General features: G+C 54.5%; 2 protein-coding genes across 2 annotated transcripts in view; one reads left to right on the top strand and one right to left on the bottom strand.

The window, feature by feature from the left end:
• LOC105532181 (mitotic-spindle organizing protein 2B-like) overlaps window positions 1-8,172 on the top strand; it is a 12,800-nt gene extending 4,628 nt beyond the window's left edge. Inside the window, exons 2-4 of the mRNA XM_011970260.1 lie at window positions 136-284; window positions 1,304-1,483; window positions 7,914-8,172. Coding sequence (XP_011825650.1) covers window positions 188-284; window positions 1,304-1,483; window positions 7,914-8,071 — 435 coding nt within the window. The 5' untranslated portion in view covers window positions 136-187 and the 3' untranslated portion in view covers window positions 8,072-8,172. The remainder of the gene's footprint in view (window positions 1-135; window positions 285-1,303; window positions 1,484-7,913) is intronic.
• A 1,031-nt stretch (window positions 8,173-9,203) lies between these two features.
• LOC105532182 (tubulin alpha-3 chain-like) lies at window positions 9,204-16,124 on the bottom strand. The gene is made up of 5 exons (XM_011970261.1): window positions 15,937-16,124; window positions 13,754-13,976; window positions 12,684-12,832; window positions 11,384-12,064; window positions 9,204-9,586 (listed from the first exon to the last, which is right to left on the bottom strand). The coding sequence occupies exons 1-5, from the start codon at window positions 15,937-15,939 to the stop codon at window positions 9,290-9,292; spliced, it is 1,353 nt and encodes a 450-aa protein (XP_011825651.1). The 5' UTR covers window positions 15,940-16,124; the 3' UTR covers window positions 9,204-9,289.
• Window positions 16,125-16,611: the final 487 nt, after the last annotated feature.

Raw genomic sequence — 16,611 nt, 5'->3', positions numbered from 1 at the left:
TCTGCTCTCCGGGTCCCCCGGTCCCACTGGTCGGGAGGAGCCCCCCGCGCCCCTGTCCCCGTCCTTATCGGGTCTTCAGGGAGGTGGCCGCGCCAGGCGGAGAGGGCTCACCGGCCCCGCGTCTGTCCCCGCCAGGATCCTGGTGGACCTGCTGAAGCTGAACGTGGCCCCCCTCGCCGTCTTCCAGATGCTCAAGTCCATGTGTGCCGGGCAGAGGCTAGCGAGCGAGCCCCAGGACCCTGCGGCCGTGTCTCTGCCCACGTCGACAGTGCCCGAGACCCGAGGTCAGACCTGGGCCCGCTGTCCCTGCCCCAGTGGCGGGGGTGGCGGGCGGGGAGGGGGCAGGTGCGGCACAGCGGCGGCGTGGCCCTGAGTGGCCAGGCCTGTCTGTCGGTCTCGGCCCAGCACCTGCAGGGCCCATCCGTGCGCTCTGCTCCTGGGCTTCGCTACCAGCCTTAGGAGGCACGTCCAGGTCAGGTGGACGCAGAGTGCGTGCCCCAGGGTGGTCCAGGCTGGGTAGGGCTCCTCTGCTTAGCTCCTCCCCACCTCTTCACTCAGGCCTTCATCTTATAAAGTCCAGAATCAAGAAGGTTTGGGGCTGGGCGCCGTGGCTCACACCCATAATCCCAGCACTTTGGGACGCCACAGCGGGAGGATCATTTGAGGCCATGAGTTTGAGACCAGTCTGGGTGACAGGGTGAGATCCTGTCTCTAAATATGTTTTTCAAAAGACAGTCTCAATCCCTGTCCTGCGGTATACAGCATCCGGGGAAGTGCCCAGGGAGCGGGGCAGGCGAAGGTCTTCCTGCCTGCACCCCACCTAGGCCCCGTTCCTGCGCAGGGACTTGGCCAGCCCTGGCCAGCTTCCCTCTGATGATTGCAGGAAGGGAGTCAGACGCAGAACTCCCAGGATGCAGAGGCCTGCGGGGTCTGAAGGGCCTCCTCCCTCTCCAGTGTGGTGACTGGGCTGAGCAGATGCTGGGGCTGAGAGTGTCATGGTGGAGCCTCCATCCCTGCTCATCCTCCCCGCATGTTGCTTCTGCTCCTGATGGCTCTCTCTGAAATGCAGCACAGCGTCCCAGGCCAATGGAAGAAGGCCCAGAGCTGGCTCCCTGCCTGGAAGCGCCAGGATACCCGCGCAGGCATCCTGAGAAGGCGTGGGGAGCAGGCTGCCTTCATGGGGGGAGCGCCAGGGCTTGGGCACCCACGCCCCCTGACCCAAGAGGGCCCGGGCACCTGTGTGCTGGCCTTTTCACTGACCCTCGCTCTGTCTGCTCTCTTTGTGTCTCTCTCTGACCTCCAGAGGCCTCCTTTCTCTCTGCCAGGAACAGTAGCCCCCCAGCAAGTTCCTCCTTTTTCTCCAGCCCGCAGCCTTCGGCCTCTCCCGTTCTGCTCCACAGCCTGGCTGCTGCACACTCGCCTCTCTCTCCAGGCCCCCCGGGTTCCCTCCGCTTCTCTTGCTGCCTGTTCTCTCCTTTTGCAGGTTGCGTTTATTGGCTTATCTCTGGGGGTTGGTGCTCTCCCTTGTTTCCATTTAAACTGCCTGGCCCCAGGAGGCCCAAGCAGCTTTGAGCTGCAAGGGCAGGACCATGCAGGCCACCGCTGCCCTGCCACTTAGCAACAGGGCAGGATTTCTGATTCGGTTTGTTAGAGACATGGTATGACAGTCTCTAGACCCCACAGTCGGGCTGGCATCCGGGGACAGGACCAACACCCCCACACTCCAGAGGCGAACTGTGGTGAGTGTAAAGAGCCCTGCTCCAGGGGAGGACAGCTGGCCAGGGTGCGGTGTGCTGTGCTGGAGAGCACAGCCACGACTGCTGTGCTTGTCACCTCGGCCTCTTAGAAGTTGCCCCCTACCCGGACAGGAAGTCTGGAGGCTGAAACAGAGAGTCCCACCTTCCCCGAGTCTCCTGGGATGCCATTTCACACGGATGCCATGTGCTGGTCCCATGGCCACACAGCAGCACTCAGCCCCTTTGCCCGCCTCACTCCTGAGTTGGGGCCACTTTCCAGGTGTCACTAGGTGTGATCAGGGGCCCAGAGCCAGGGGCCTGTGAGAGCCCAGGGGTCTTTGGTCACACCTCCTGCATGTGCCTCCCGACAGCGCCCACCTCACTGCCACCCAGAGCTCAGGCCCAAGGGAGGGTGGAGGGGGCTGAGGGACAGGCCTGGAGTAGGGGTGTAGGGACTGCAGGCTGAGATGAGCAATTGAGGGGCAGGTTTCCAGCAGGAGGGAAACTGGGAACAGAGTCCTTGTCACTCCAGGGGATGTTGCTGCTCACTCAGGGGCTCTGGGTGCCAGACCCAGCTCTCAGGGCAGAGGGCGTGGCAGGGAAGTGAGATGGTCACACTCAGTTCAGTGAGAGGCAGTGAGGAAAACTGCCAGCAAGACCGGCGTAGTGGCTTACACCTGTAATCCCAGCACTTTGGGAACTCAAGGCAGGTAGATCCCTTAAGCTCAGGAGTTCAGGACCAGCCTGGGCAACATAATAAGACCCCATCTCTACAAAAATTACAAAAACTAGCCAGGCAGGGCCGGGCGCAGTGGCTCACACTTGTAATCCCAGCATTTTGGGAGGCCGAGGCGGGCGGATCATGAGGTCAGGAGATTGAGACCATCATGGCTAACACGGTGAAACCCCGTCTCTACTAAAAATACAAAAAAAAAATTAGCTGGGCATGGTAGCGGGCGCCTGTAGTCCCAGCTACTCAGGAGACTGAGGCAGGAGAATGGTGTGAACCCGAGAGGCGGAGCTTGCAGTGAGCCATGATCACACCACTGCACTCCAGCCTGGGCGACAGAGCAAGACTCCTCAAAAAAAAAAAAAAAAAAACTAGCCAGGCAGGCATGGTGGTGGTGCCCGTCTATAGTCCTAGCTACTTGGGAGGCTGACATGGGAGGATCGCCTGAGCCTGAGGGAGATGTTGCAGTGAGCTAAGAGCTTGTAACTGGACTCCAGCCTGGGCAACAGAGCAAGACCCTGTCTCAAAAAACAAAAAACAAAAAAAGAAAAGAAAAACCGCTAGCAATGGAGATGGGAGGAGGCTTCAGAGCCCAGAGAGCAGCAAGGGTTACATGGGGCAGAGCAGGAGGCGGCGGGGGTCAGCAGAGCTCCACAGGTGTGAGCTGTGGCAGTGGGAGGGGGTGGGTGAAGCAGAGTGCTGTGCGGGTGCTGCTAGGCCCAGGGTGGGAGGAGGGAGGTGGGGGGCACAGTCAAGATGTACGTGGGGGTTGTGGCACTGGAAATGCAGGCATAGAGGGGTCGGGAGGATTGGGGGTGCCATGTGAGCGAGTGGGGGCTCCGAGAGAATTTACCCAAGGACAGGAGTGGCCTGGAGTGCCGGGCCCCTCGCGGTCTTTTGTTCCTCGAGGGCTCTGTCCTGGAAGCATAGCCCAGGTCCGGTCCTATAGGCTGGGGGCAGAAAGCCAGGACGTGAGGGCACGGAGGCCCTGTGGGGATAGAGTGGAGCCTGAGGAGGGGGTGGAAGGGAATGGGGCCACACCAGGAGTGCTGAGTGAGAGGCAGAGGCCACAGATGGAATGCTGAAGCTCTCTGAGGCCCACATGTTACAGCATCTGACCACATGGAGCTCCGGCTGCCCTGGTAACGGCAGAATCAGGTGGAGGACATAAGGGGGTTGTCAGAGTGATCCGGCTGGGGGGCATGGAGGCCACGGATTTCCCACAGGACTCGGGTGTGGAGTTCTGCAGGCTGTGGGCCAGGCCCACGCGAGCTTGCCTCTGAGCTGCAGCAGGCATCCTGGGTCCTCTGGATGCCTGTTCCCTAGCCATCCAGACCGCCTGGGGGAACCACCACCACCAGATTCACTCACACCCACAGGGCAGGGGAAACAGAAAACCCCAGAAGCACGGAAGGGTGATGCTTGTCTTGGTAAGAGTCTGGAGTCACTGAGGGAAAAATAAATTCAGTCAAGCATTCTATTGAAGTTTAGGGAAACTATGCATTTTAAAAGTTGTCCAGAGCATGCACGTAAGATGACACTTTGGAGTGTGGAAGCCATGAGTCTCACCTGAGCTGTGCTGCCTGAGACAGGAACCTCAAGCCACACATGGCTGGTGTGGTCATTGCACTGCGTGTGTTATGCACAGCAGATGCCAAAGGACTGGTGCAAAAGGGAATGCAAAAAGCCCACCACACCTTGGGAGGCCGAGGCTGCTGGATCTCTTGAGCTCAGCAGTTCAGGACCAGCCAGGACAACATGGGGAGACCCAATCTCTACAAAAAATACAAAAATTAGCAGGGCATGGTGGCACACATCTGTAGTTCCAGCTGCTTGGGAGGCTGAGGCTGGAGGATAGCTTGAGCCTGGGAGGTTGAGGTTGCAGTGAGCTGTGACTGCACCACTGCACTCCAGCCTGGGTGAGAGAGTGAGACCCTGTCTCAAAAATAAACAAAAAACCCCAGGTGAATGAGGCTGGGCATTGGTTCACACCTGTAATCCCAACACTTTGGGAGGCTGAGGCAGGAGCATCACTTGAAGCTCGGAGTTTGAAACCAGCCTGAGCAACGGCAAGACCCCACCCATCTCTACAAACAAGAAAAAGAACAAAGGTGAATGCAACATCTTATGAATAACTTATGTACTGATTACATATTGAAATAATACGTTGGATATTTTAGATTGATTACAATATTTGAGCTAATTCTGCATTTTCTTTACTACTTATTTATTTTTGAGACAGAGTCTCTGTCACCTAGGCTGGAGTGCAGTGGTGCACTCATAGCTCACTGCAGCCTCAACCTCCTGGGTTCAGGCAGTCCTCCCACCTCCTCTTGAGTAGCTGGGACTACAGGTGCACACTGCCACACCTGGCTAATTTTTTGATTTTTTTGTAGAGATGGAGGTCTCATTGTGTTGGCCCAGCTGGTCTCTAGCTCCTGGCCTCAAAGTACCCGCCTTGGCCTCCCAAAGTACTGGAATTACAGGCGTGAGCCACTGACCCCTGCTGAGCCAGGCTGGTTTTAACATTCAATGGTCATTGACAATCTTTGGGCTTAGGAGGGCCCTCCAGGGACCAGGCCTAGGGGCATCAGTCACCCCGCCCTCACACCCCAACCACAGGCACACTTGGTTCAATCCCACTGTCTAGCCCGTGTGACTTAGCGGCGCCTTCCGAAGGAGCAGGGCTAAGCCAAGCTGGTTTTCCCACTGCACGGCACTGCAGGCCACTCTATTCTGGGCCTTCTCATCCTTCATAAACTGAGGAGGCCTGAACAGGGCTCCCCACTAACCCCGAGAGCACGCAATTCCTGAAGATTTCCAGGATTTTCTTAATATCAATTATGGCTTAAAGTTATGTTGGTTTCACATTTACAGGGTTTGTCAACCCTGTCAGATTTAAAGATAAGTAGTATTAGCCAGGTGTGGCCCCATGCTTGTCGTCCCAGCTACTTCGCATGAGTCTGGGGCAGCAATGAACTGTGATTGCATCACTGCACTCTAGCCCGGGTGACAGAGCAAGACTCAGTCTCTAAACCCCTCTCCGCCACCACTTAAAAAAAAAAAAAAACCAACAAAACATCATTTGCTCTTTTCTGCTTCCCTCTCATCCTTGTTTCCAGAACGGACCGGGTCATTCCTGAGGGGAGGAGAGGAAACTCAGATGGCGGCAAACTGAAGGGAAGGCGGCTCTGAGTCAGGCCCAGGTCTGCAGCCTGCTATGCCGCTGGCTGTGGGGAGCTAGGCATTAGTAACCTCGAGAGCACATGGGCGCCTAAGCACCCAGGTTAGGCCGCGGCTACAGAAGATCTGCCTCTGTCTGGCCTGGCCTGCGGAGGGACTGTGGCCTCAGGAGGATGCTGGCCCAGTGGGAGCTGCTGCAGGGTGGTGGGGCCCATCTGCTCATGGGAGACGGGATCCTTCCCCGTGACCAGTCAGTGGAGACTAGAATAATGGCAGTTTGTACCACAAGAGACGCGTGGTGGCTGTTCTCTGCTTTGTGCCGTTTTCACGAGTCACTGCTGGGCTGAGGTGGCCAAACGTCACCCACCACGTGTTCTTGACTGCGCTCCTCCTTGACTCAGGGCAACTCCGACTCCATCTTTGTTGAGTCAAGTGTGCCAAGCTGTTCCAAGCATGACACTGCTATAACCCTCACCACCCACCAGGCAAGAATGAGCAAAGATCTCATTCTCTGAGGAAGAACTACCCAGAAACTCATAAGGAGGGCTGTCCTATCCCTGCAGGGCATGGGGAGAATTTTGTGGTATTAGCATCGGAAGGCAGCTAGAGGTACCTCTGGAAGAGCCAGGGTCCTCGGCATCTCAGACACAGGAGTCTGCTTGTTCAAGGTGACAGATGGTGAAACAGAAATGACCTAATGGATCCCTAAACACCCAGTTACATCTTTTGTCCAGGAATGCAGTTTCCCATTGCAGGCTATTTGACTACACTTGCTAAGAGGCCAGGGAAGGACCAGGATTGAGGCTGGGCGTTCTGTTGGCTAAACCCTTGTCTGGAGTCACCCTAAAGTGGTGGCAGGGCAGTTCCTGCAAGGGACTGCCCCAAACCTTTCCAGGATGAGAGCCAGTTGGGATTCCAAAGGAAGAAACAATGCCAGAGTGGTCAGTCTAAAGCATTTGTTAGGGAACTTACATACAGAGGGGGCTGCAGTGTGCCCTCATGAGGGGCAGCCAGGAAAGAGGTTGTGCCTGGGCACACCGCACTGAGGGGGTGGGGTGTGGAGTTTCTATGACAGTGCAAGGAATTTGGCTGGGGTGGGACCGGTTTCTACATGCTTAGCAACATGTCAGATCTTTCAGTGTTCCAGGTAACAACCTAAACCTGTGTCAGTGTCTGAGAAGATGCAAGCCCCAGCCAGGGTTCCAGCCTGCAGGGGGAACATGTAGCTGATTAGGTCAGAGTGGTCAAGGCACTCCCTCAGTCAGGACAAAGGAAACGCTAGGGGGACGAAATGGGGGACCCAACACTGAGGCAGGGGACACATGTCCTGTTTAGAGCCCCTGGGGCAGACCCTGCCAGGCCAGAGCAGGGGAAAGCCCTGGCCAAGGCACTCTGCACGGCAAGCCTGCCACCCGGGTACATTTGTACCTTGCAGGGTCCCCTCAGTCAGTCTTGCTGATACTGTCAACACCCTGAGCCCAGGGAAATCCATCCCATTAAAATAAAGCTCTGGCCCAAGTGTGGTTGCAGATCTATCTTGGCTATCTTAAAGTGTAAAGTAAGCAAATTACAAATCAAAGAATCTCTGAACCAGTGGTCTTCATCCGAGAAAGACACTGGTGGTCAGAAAGTCTCAAACATTCAGACTGTGGCAGGAACCCTGTCATGGAATCTGGCAGCTAAACCTGAAAGCAAAGAGGGTTGACCACTGTTTGCGGAACACTCGGGTAGGTAGGAAACAATGAAAGAGCTTCCAAAATCAAAATCAGAAACCCAATTCCAGGACCTGGTGACTGCAGTACTTCCTGCCCGTCACCATCTGGGGCAGCTCAGATGTACAGTCCAGCATGAATGCACCTTGAGGATGAGGCAGCGCGTCCCTGCTGCTGCTGCCGCTGATGGCACCGTCAGGGCAGACTAGGTTTGCTGTCCAGGCCAGGTGTGCACCAGCCGCACCTACTTGTCCCTAAATGGACCCGTGGCATGTGTCCTTTCAAAATGTTCCCTTGGCAGTGTGCTCCTTGCATGGCTTTGCTCCTGGGACACATCCTAAAGGGTCCCCTGCACACTGCCAAGGGCTTCTGGGGCATGACCTGTCTTTAGTGGTTCTGAGTCTCAGGACTGGGGCTGATGCAGAGCCTCTAGCTGAAGCAGCCTTGATGGAAATGTGTAGACACAAATGTTGCCCAAGGAGCACGAGTACCACAGTTGCTACAGTTACGGGGCTCACCCATTCCTAATCATTGTGCTTTGTGTCTCCTCAGGGAGAAACAAAGGCAGCACTGCCCTTGGGGGAGCGTTGGCCCTGGCGGAACGCAGCAGCCGCGAAGGATCCAGCCAGAGGATGCCACGCCAGCCCAGCGCTACCAGACTGCCCAAGGGAGGCGGGCCTGGGAAGAGCCCTACGCGGGGCAGCACCTAGGATGGGGCAGAGACTTGTCACATCTTTGTTCCCAGCAAAGGCTACGTGTTATCTCCTTCAGTTGATAATAAACCTTTCTGAGATGTAGAGGGTCCAGGTCAGACGTTCTCTACCTTTTTTTTTTTTTTTTTATATTAAGGCACAGACTTAGAATGAGTTTTCTGTGCCAGTCTTAATTGTGCCACAGCAAACTAACGGGATCCCTTCACTATGGGTCAACTTCCTGAACCTAATTTGAGTTCTAAGAAAAGGTATCTGGACTGCCAGGTCTTTTATAAACAGATGTCAACAAGCTTCACTTGAAGTGAAATGTGGGAGGTTTTTGTTTGTTTGTTTGTTTTCAAGAGACGGAGTCTCGCTCTGTTGCCCAGGCTGGAGTGCAGTGGTGTGATCTCGGCTCACTGCAAGCTCCGCCTCCCGGGTTCACGCCATTCTCCTGCCTCAGCCTCCTGAGTAACTGGGACTACAGGTGCCCGCCACCACGCCTGGCTAATTTTGTTGTATTTTTAGTAGAGACGGGGTTTCACCGTGTTAGCCAGGATGGTCTCGATCTCCCACCTCGTGGGAGGTTTTCTACCAAGACAGCTGACAGTGCTGAGGGACACGGTGGTTGTGTGTGTGCAGAGAGGGCGAATGCTGCCCTCCAGGTTACAGTGGAGCACTGGGGTCAGCATGGATGTGTTGTGACCTTCTGTGGGTCCTGAATGCTGTGCAGAACTTGGTTAATACCCTTTCCCCCTCTAAAATGTCCTGACCTTACACATTTGACCCACAGCTTTAGAGACTTCACGGACGAGCCCCATCCACAGACCTCCAACACTTCACTTCTAGTGTCTTCCTTTTAGCCAGCATGACCCATTAATAAAGAAGCCCGAAAACTCGCAAATTCAATTGAAAATCCTGACTCTGCTTTCCTAGAATTTAGGAAATCTATACTTTGAACGCTTGGCTTTGAAGAAACACTGTTTTCCCCTGGTCAGTTTACTTCTGTGGCAGCTGCTTAAGTATGTACAGTCCTGCTGCACCCAACCCCACGCCAGCAGGGCAGGCTGGCACCCCACTGCTGTCCATGCAGTCTCGGGTCCCACCAGCTCCTGTAAGGCAGAACTAAGCTGCATGACACACAGAGGTCTTGGTTTTATACAGAACCTTTAATTGCAAACAACTTGAAAGCAGCCATCCTGGGGGTGGCAGGGGAGAACTCACCACACCCTCCCCTCAGTATTCTTCGCCTTCTTCAGCCTCAGCTTCCACAGAATCCACGCCCACCTCTTCATAATCCTTCTCCAGAGCTGCTAGGTCCTCTCGGGCCTCAGAGAACTCTCCCTCTTCCATGCCTTCGCCCACGTACCAGTGCACAAAGGCCCGCTTGGCATACATGAGATCGAACTTATGGTCCAGGCGGGCCCAGGCCTCCGCGATGGCCGTGGTGTTGCTCAGCATGCACACGGCCCGCTGCACCTTGGCCAGGTCTCCCCCGGGGACCACTGTGGGGGGCTGGTAGTTAATGCCCACCTGCCAGAGAAGGGACAGAAAGCAGTCTGTGAAGCTTGTATCAAACCTAGAAATGGCAGCTACTTTTCCTCAAACAGAAGACACCCTGTGGGTGACAAGGAGGATACTCAGTTCACCTCCCAAACGTCACTAAGCCCTTCTCTGCGCCAGGCAGGGTGATAGTCCCAGATGTGGAACAGAGACAGGAACCTTGGAGGTAGCCACCCTGGTGGGATCCTAGGCTACCTGAAGGGCTGTGTCCTAGTACCTGTGACATGTGATAGGTGCCCAGGTGAAGACAGTCTTCTCTCTGAAAATGTATGCTGCTTGTCTTCTTTGTAGATTACAATTAAATTCTGTAGCTAAACTTCTTCCACCCGGATAGATTCAGAGTACACAACTCTTCCCCATGCTATCACAAGGAACATCATACCCACTTCTGACCCACAAAACAAGCCACTGTGGATATGCAAAGGTAGCTGATCATGGGTCGAGTCATATGAATGCCGCTACCGCAGCATCAGGAAGTGGTCGAAGTGGTCCATGTGCCTGCCTAAGTAGGGGGTGGCATTCCAAGGTGGTAACCAAAGGGGAAGCATTCCAAGTTTCAGAACTCAGGATTAACATGACCTGAGGTCCTCGCAGCAGTGCAGAGGGTCAACTAGAGCAGGGATCAGCACACTTGTTCTATAAATGACAACATCAGGCCAGGTGTGGTGGCTTAAGCCTGTGACCCCAGCACTTTGGGAGACTGAGGTGGGCAGATCACGTGAGGCCAGGGGTTTGAGACCAGCCTGGCCAACATGGCGAAACCCCATCTCTACTAAAAATACAAATATTAGCTGGGTGCAGTGGCTCATGCCTGTAATCCAGCAGTTGGGAGGCTAAGGCAGGTGGATCACCTGAGGCCAGGAGTTCGAAACCAGCCTGGCCAACATGGCAAAATCCCATCTCTACCAAAAATACAAAAATTAGCAGGTACCTGTAATCCCAGCTACTTGGGAGGCGGAGGCAGAGAAGTTATTGAACCTGGGAGGTGGAGGATGCAGTGAGCCAAGATCATGCCACTGCATTCCAACCTGGGTGACAAAGCGAGACTGCCTCAAAAAAAAAAAAAAAAAAAATTTCCCGGGCATGGTGGTGCATGTCTGTGGTCCCAGCTACTCAGGAGGCTGAGGTGAGAGAATCACTTGAGCCTGAGGGCAGAGGTTGCAGTGAGCCAGGATCACACTACTGTACTCCAGCCTGGGGTACAAAGCAAGACCCTATCTCAAAAAAAAAAATAAATAAATAAATCTCACCACAGATATATAGTGTGATGACTCAGAAAGAGAGTTCAAAAGACATCACTGGGCTTAGCGCAGTGGCTCACAACTGTAATCCCAGCACTTTGGGAGGCTGAGGTGGGCAGATCGCCTGAGGTCAGGAGTTCAAGACCAACCTGGCCGACATAGTGAAACCCTGTCTCTACTAAAAATACAAAAATTAGCTGGGTGTGGTGGTGGGTACCTGTAATCCCAGCTACTTGGGAGGGTGAGGCAGGAGAATTGCTTGAAACCGGGAGGCAGAGGTTGCAGTGAGCTGAGATCATACCACTGCACTCCAGCCTGGTCAACAGAGCAAGACAGTCTCAAAAAAAAGAAAAAAAAAGAAAAAAAAAATCAGTGAATCAATTATCAACTCTGGTTCACTACTTTATGCCCACATGCCTAGCCCATGGAACAGGGATAGTCTCCCCAAAGGATGCGGGCCTTCAGGGACAGTGTTATTTTGTGTGTCTGCTGCTTGCTGAAAGGCCTACACATCACCCAGTCATACCTTAAATCCAGTCGGGCACCAATCCACAAACTGGATAGTGCGCTTGGTCTTGATGGTGGCGATGGCCGCGTTGACATCTTTGGGGACCACGTCCCCCCTGTACAACATGCAGCAGGCCATGTACTTGCCATGGCGAGGGTCACACTTGACCATCTGATTGGCTGGCTCGAAGCAGGCATTGGTGATCTCGGCCACGGACAGTTGTTCGTGGTAGGCCTTCTCGGCTGAGATGACCGGGGCGTAGGTGGCCAGGGGGAAGTGGATGCGGGGGTACGGCACTAGGTTGGTCTGGAATTCCGTCAAGTCCACATTCAGGGCCCCATCGAATCGCAGGGAGGCCGTGATGGAGGACACGATCTGCCCAATCAGGCGATTGAGGTTGGTGTATGTGGGACGCTCGATGTCCAGGTTGCGCCGACATATGTCATAGATGGCTTCATTGTCGACCATGAAGGCGCAGTCAGAATGTTCCAGGGTCATGTAGGTGGTCAGGATGGAGTTGTAGGGCTCCACCACGGCCGTGGAGACCTGGGGGGCTGGGTAAATGGCAAACTCTAGCTTGGACTTCTTGCCGTAATCCACTGAGAGCCGCTCCATGAGCAGAGATGCAAACCCAGAGCCAGTGCCGCCCCCAAAGCTGTGGAAGATGAGGAAGCCCTGCAGTCCCGTGCACAGATCCGCCTGAGAGAAAGCAGACAACATGAGTCAATGGCCGTGGAAGCCACACCACCAACCTCCAACAAGCCAAGGCTACTTCTCTGTGCCTCTAAAGACTTGATATGGATTCAAATCATCCATAATAAACACGTAGTACACTTTGAAGCAAAGAAAAGCAGACAAAGATCTACAGACAAATCACCATTGCAGACTCAGTAGGACTCAAGATGCTGGTCTAAGTTTTTGTTTGTTTGCTTGTTTGTGATGGAATCTTGCTCTGTTGCCCAGGCTGGAGTGCAGTGGTGCAATCTCAGCTCACTGCAACCTCTGCCTCCCGGGTTCAAGCAATTCTCCTGCCTCAGCCTCTCAAGTAGCTGGGAGTACGGATGTGCACCACCACACCCAGCTAATTTTTGTATTTTTAGTAGACATAGAGTTTCACCATGTAGGCCAGGCTGGTCTCAAACTCCCGACCTCAGGTGATACACCCACTTCAGCCTCCCAAAGTGCTGGGATTACACGTGTGAGTCACCGTGCCCGGCCAACATGCTGATCTAAATTTTGATAAAATGACCTCCCTTTCACCTTCTAAGAACTACCCTCCCATGCAAGACAATGGCCACATGAAACCTTCTCTTCTTACCAGTTTGCGGATCCGGTCCAGGACTAGGTCAACAATCTCCTTGCCGATGGTGTAATGGCCTCTAGCGTAATTATTGGCTGCATCTTCTTTCCCAGTGATCAGCTGCTCTGGGTGGAAGAGCTGCCTGTAGGTCCCTGTGCGCACTTCATCTACAAAAGAGACAGTGTGTGCTGTGAATCTTTAAGGCCTGTACTCACCAAGATGGACACATTCCAGGACTGTTCACTTCTACAGAGTACATGCTGGTCAAAGTACATGACCTACAAGTCATAGGTCAACAGTGGCAGCATCTGGTAGACAATGTCTCTGTGTGATAACCAAACTGCATATGCAATTTATGACTTTACGAAGTTACACTCAGCTTGTGGTATACATGTCAGCACGACCAGTTCCTAGTGAAAGGAAATAAGCTCTTGCACTCCTACGCAGGTACATAATTCTTTCCTACGTGTAGCTACATCAAAGGCTGTAAGTTAAAAACTCTTACAACCTGAGAAGTCACCAGATCAGTGTGACTTATGCAGGGCAGTCCCATCAGGGCACCCTGGATGACCTGGGTCTCACAGGCTTTCAGGTGATGCTGTCATTTCCTAGGGGGCCACTGAAAGGTGCTGCCTCTTGGCAGCTGTCTTTGGAAACTACCTCAGGCTGCTATTCTGAAGGAAGCAAATGACTGTTCTGTACTTACCTTCTATGCCTAAGATGCAGGTCAAGACTCTCGTGCACCAGCATAAAAGAGTGCAGAGCATTCAGGAGGGAACCAAGGCTACTGCACCCTGCAGGCAGGGCCATCTGAGCAGGGCTGAGGCAGCCACAAGGGAATCCCTCCACAGCCCATCTTACTGCTGGCAAAGCAGCTGTTCCCTGTAGGTCAGGTTTTCCTAGATTAGGAGCCACGTCTCACAGACACTTTCATCACGAACCTTTCAGTTTCTCTCCTAACAACGCCACGGGCATATGCCTGTCCATCCCATCCTTTCGGCAGGAGGATTCAAAGGAACCCACGCGGGACTTTAACACTGCTCTCCCACCCTCTCAGGAAAGCTGCCATCCAGTGCCCAGGCACCTACCGACCACAGTGGGCTCCAGGTCCACAAACACTGCTCTGGGCACATGCTTGCCAGCCCCAGTCTCACTGAAGAACGTGTTGAAGGAGTCATCCCCGCCACCAATGGTTTTATCACTTGGCATCTGACCATCGGGCTGAATTCCATGTTCAAGGCAGTACAGTTCCCAGCAGGCATTGCCGATCTGGACACCTGCCTGCCCCACGTGGATAGAGATACACTCGCGCTGTGAACCGGAACATAAATGTGAACCCATTCATTTCAAGGCAACTTGAAGCTATATGGCATGCAAATATTTTAATTTAATATTTATATAGTGCTTCAGTATCTGGTGCTTTCACAGTTGGTATTTCCTAGGAGGGTTAGGGGACTGATCCCTTCAGCCCTGTGAAAACTAACTTGCTGTAAACCATACCAGCTACTAAGTTCTACAGGTAGCCCTAGAACCTGTTTTCCACTACACAAAAATTAGGTTATTTTAAAACTTGGAAGCCATGTAATGTCAATAATTACCCCACATTATAGCCAGTCACAGTAATTCTCTGAAGAATATATAGCAGTTTTTGATTATGTCCTGATCAAAGGATAAGGTAGTTGGGTTGGGTAAGGAAATACAGAGTAGGTCTCAGGTCCCCATGGTCCAAGCGCAGGTGCTCAGTGTGTGTCCTCTCTCTGCCCCCCAGATCTACCCTCCATCATTCACCATCTGCTCTGTGCTCTCGGAGGCTGACCCTTGAGAACAGCATCAGAGGCCTTCTTTGCCCTCTGGATTCTTGCTGGTTTAGTCAATGGCAGGCAGCAGTGGGATACCGGGGGCTGGAGGAGAGCAACGCCAGGGTACTCCCTCCTTGGCCCCTTCCTGCTCAACTGCTGTGGGTGACCTGAATCCCTCTTAAGGCCACACTTTTGGCAGGTTGCCCTCTCAATTTCTTGTAACCACTCCCTCTCTCCACCCTTTGAAGCCTACAGGTGTAATGGCTCCCAGACATCATCAGTGCTGGGACACTGCACTGTCCTTTGGTGGTTTCTTTAAACCCTGCCAAGCTGGGTGTGGTGGCTCATTCCTGTAATCCCAGCACTTTAGAAGGCTGAGGCGAGAGGATCGCTTGGGACCAGCTTGAGACCAGCCTGGATAACACAGTGAGACCCTGTCCCTGTGAAATTTTACAAATTAGCCAGGTGTGGTGGCACACACCTGTAGTACCAGCTACTCGGGAGGCTGAGGCAGGAGAACTGCTGGAACCCAGGGGTTCAAGGCTGCAGGGAGCCGTGATCCCGCAACTGTGCTCCAGCCTGGGCAACAGAGCATCTGTTGAGTGCTGTCAAAAAAAAAAAAAAAAAAAAAAAAAGAAAAAAAAGGATAACTGACAAACCACAGGTATTCAGACTTGGGACTTGGGAATCTATTATGTTAATGGGTTGCTTTTTTTGAGGCAGGGTCTCTGTGGCCCAGGCTGGAGTGCAATGGCACCAGCAGGACTCACTGCAGTCTCAAACTTCCAGGCTCGGCTGATCCTCCCACCTCAGCCTCCCGAGTGGCTGGAACCACAGACCCGCATCACCACGCCCGGGGAATGTTTGTATTTTTTTGTAGAGCCCGGGTTTCGCCATGTTGGGTCAGGCTGGTCTCGAACTCCAGACGTCGGGTGATCCACCCGCCTCCACCTCCCCAAGGGCTGGGATTCCAGGCGTGAGCCACCGCGCCTGGCCTAACGCGTTGCCTCTGGGCGAACGAGGCAACGTTCCAGCTGCGTCTGAGCCTTAATTCCTAATCGGACCCACGTCCACGGCCCCAGCCCCGTCAGCGAAGACGCCTGGGGCTCCTCGGTCGTTGCCGGCAGCGCAGACTCGTGCACTCCCACGTGGAGACTGGAAAGCGGGCGCAGCGCCCTCCGTCTTCAGCAGGCGACGCCACTATTTGCTCTCTGGGGACGGGACACCGTCCATGGTCCCCGTCCACCGACTGAAGACCGGCAGCTTCATTTAAAACAAAAGCCGCCGTCCCTGCCCTGGGACCTGCAGAGCCGGGAGACGATTCCGTGTCCTCCCGTCCCGCACTAGACCCCGCGTCCTTCTCCGGCTTCCTCTCAGCTCAGCGCCCAGGCCCGCAACAACGTCCCTCCGTCCGCCCGAGGCCAGCTTCGTCTGCCTGGGCGTCTGCGGGGCAGGAAGGACCCGGGTCTTACCATGGCGAACTCCGCCGCTTCAGCCCGACGCTGCTTCCAGACCTCAACCGGCTGCCACAGCTGCTGAGGGCCAACTGCAACCGTCTGCCCGCGCGCGCTGCACGGGATTGGCCCGCCGCTGCCAGGCTGCCATTGGCCTGGAGTTCCTGGGAGGCGGGTCGAAGGCCGGGTCCCAGTTCTGATTGGCCATTGCTGAACACGTGGAGTGGGGACGCTCTCTGATTGGACGCAGGATTGGCGGGAAGGCAACGGGGTCATGAAAGGCTTGGCGGGTGCTGAGGCATTTCCGGGGCGTCTTCTGACCGGGGTTGGAACAGCTACTGCACGGCTTTTGTGGGTCACGGAACATTGCCTTGCTCCCAGTGTGCCGCCGCCCCCTCCCTGAATGCCCCAAGCCTGCTCCTCTCCAAGCCTTTTTCAGATCTTTGCAAACAAGGCCGCTTCCGAGAGGCCTTCCTGCCATCTACCCAAGTCACAGCAGCGCTGCAATCACCCCCTCTTCCCGTTCCCACCCAGCACCCGGGAAGTGGCAGGATTCAATCCCTTTTGTGACCCAAAAGGAGAAAACGGGCTGGGCGCGATGGCTCAACCCTGCAATCCCAGCACTTCGGGAGGCCGAGGCAGGTGGAGCACCCGAGGTCAGCAGTTCCCCGAGACCAGCCTGGCCAACATGGT

Source organism: Mandrillus leucophaeus, unplaced genomic scaffold (genome assembly GCF_000951045.1).
Source record: "Mandrillus leucophaeus isolate KB7577 unplaced genomic scaffold, Mleu.le_1.0 Scaffold939, whole genome shotgun sequence".
NCBI classification, from domain to species: Eukaryota; Metazoa; Chordata; class Mammalia; order Primates; family Cercopithecidae; genus Mandrillus; species Mandrillus leucophaeus.
Note: the sequence above shows the minus strand (reverse complement) of the source record. Positions and strands in the feature narration are given on the sequence as shown.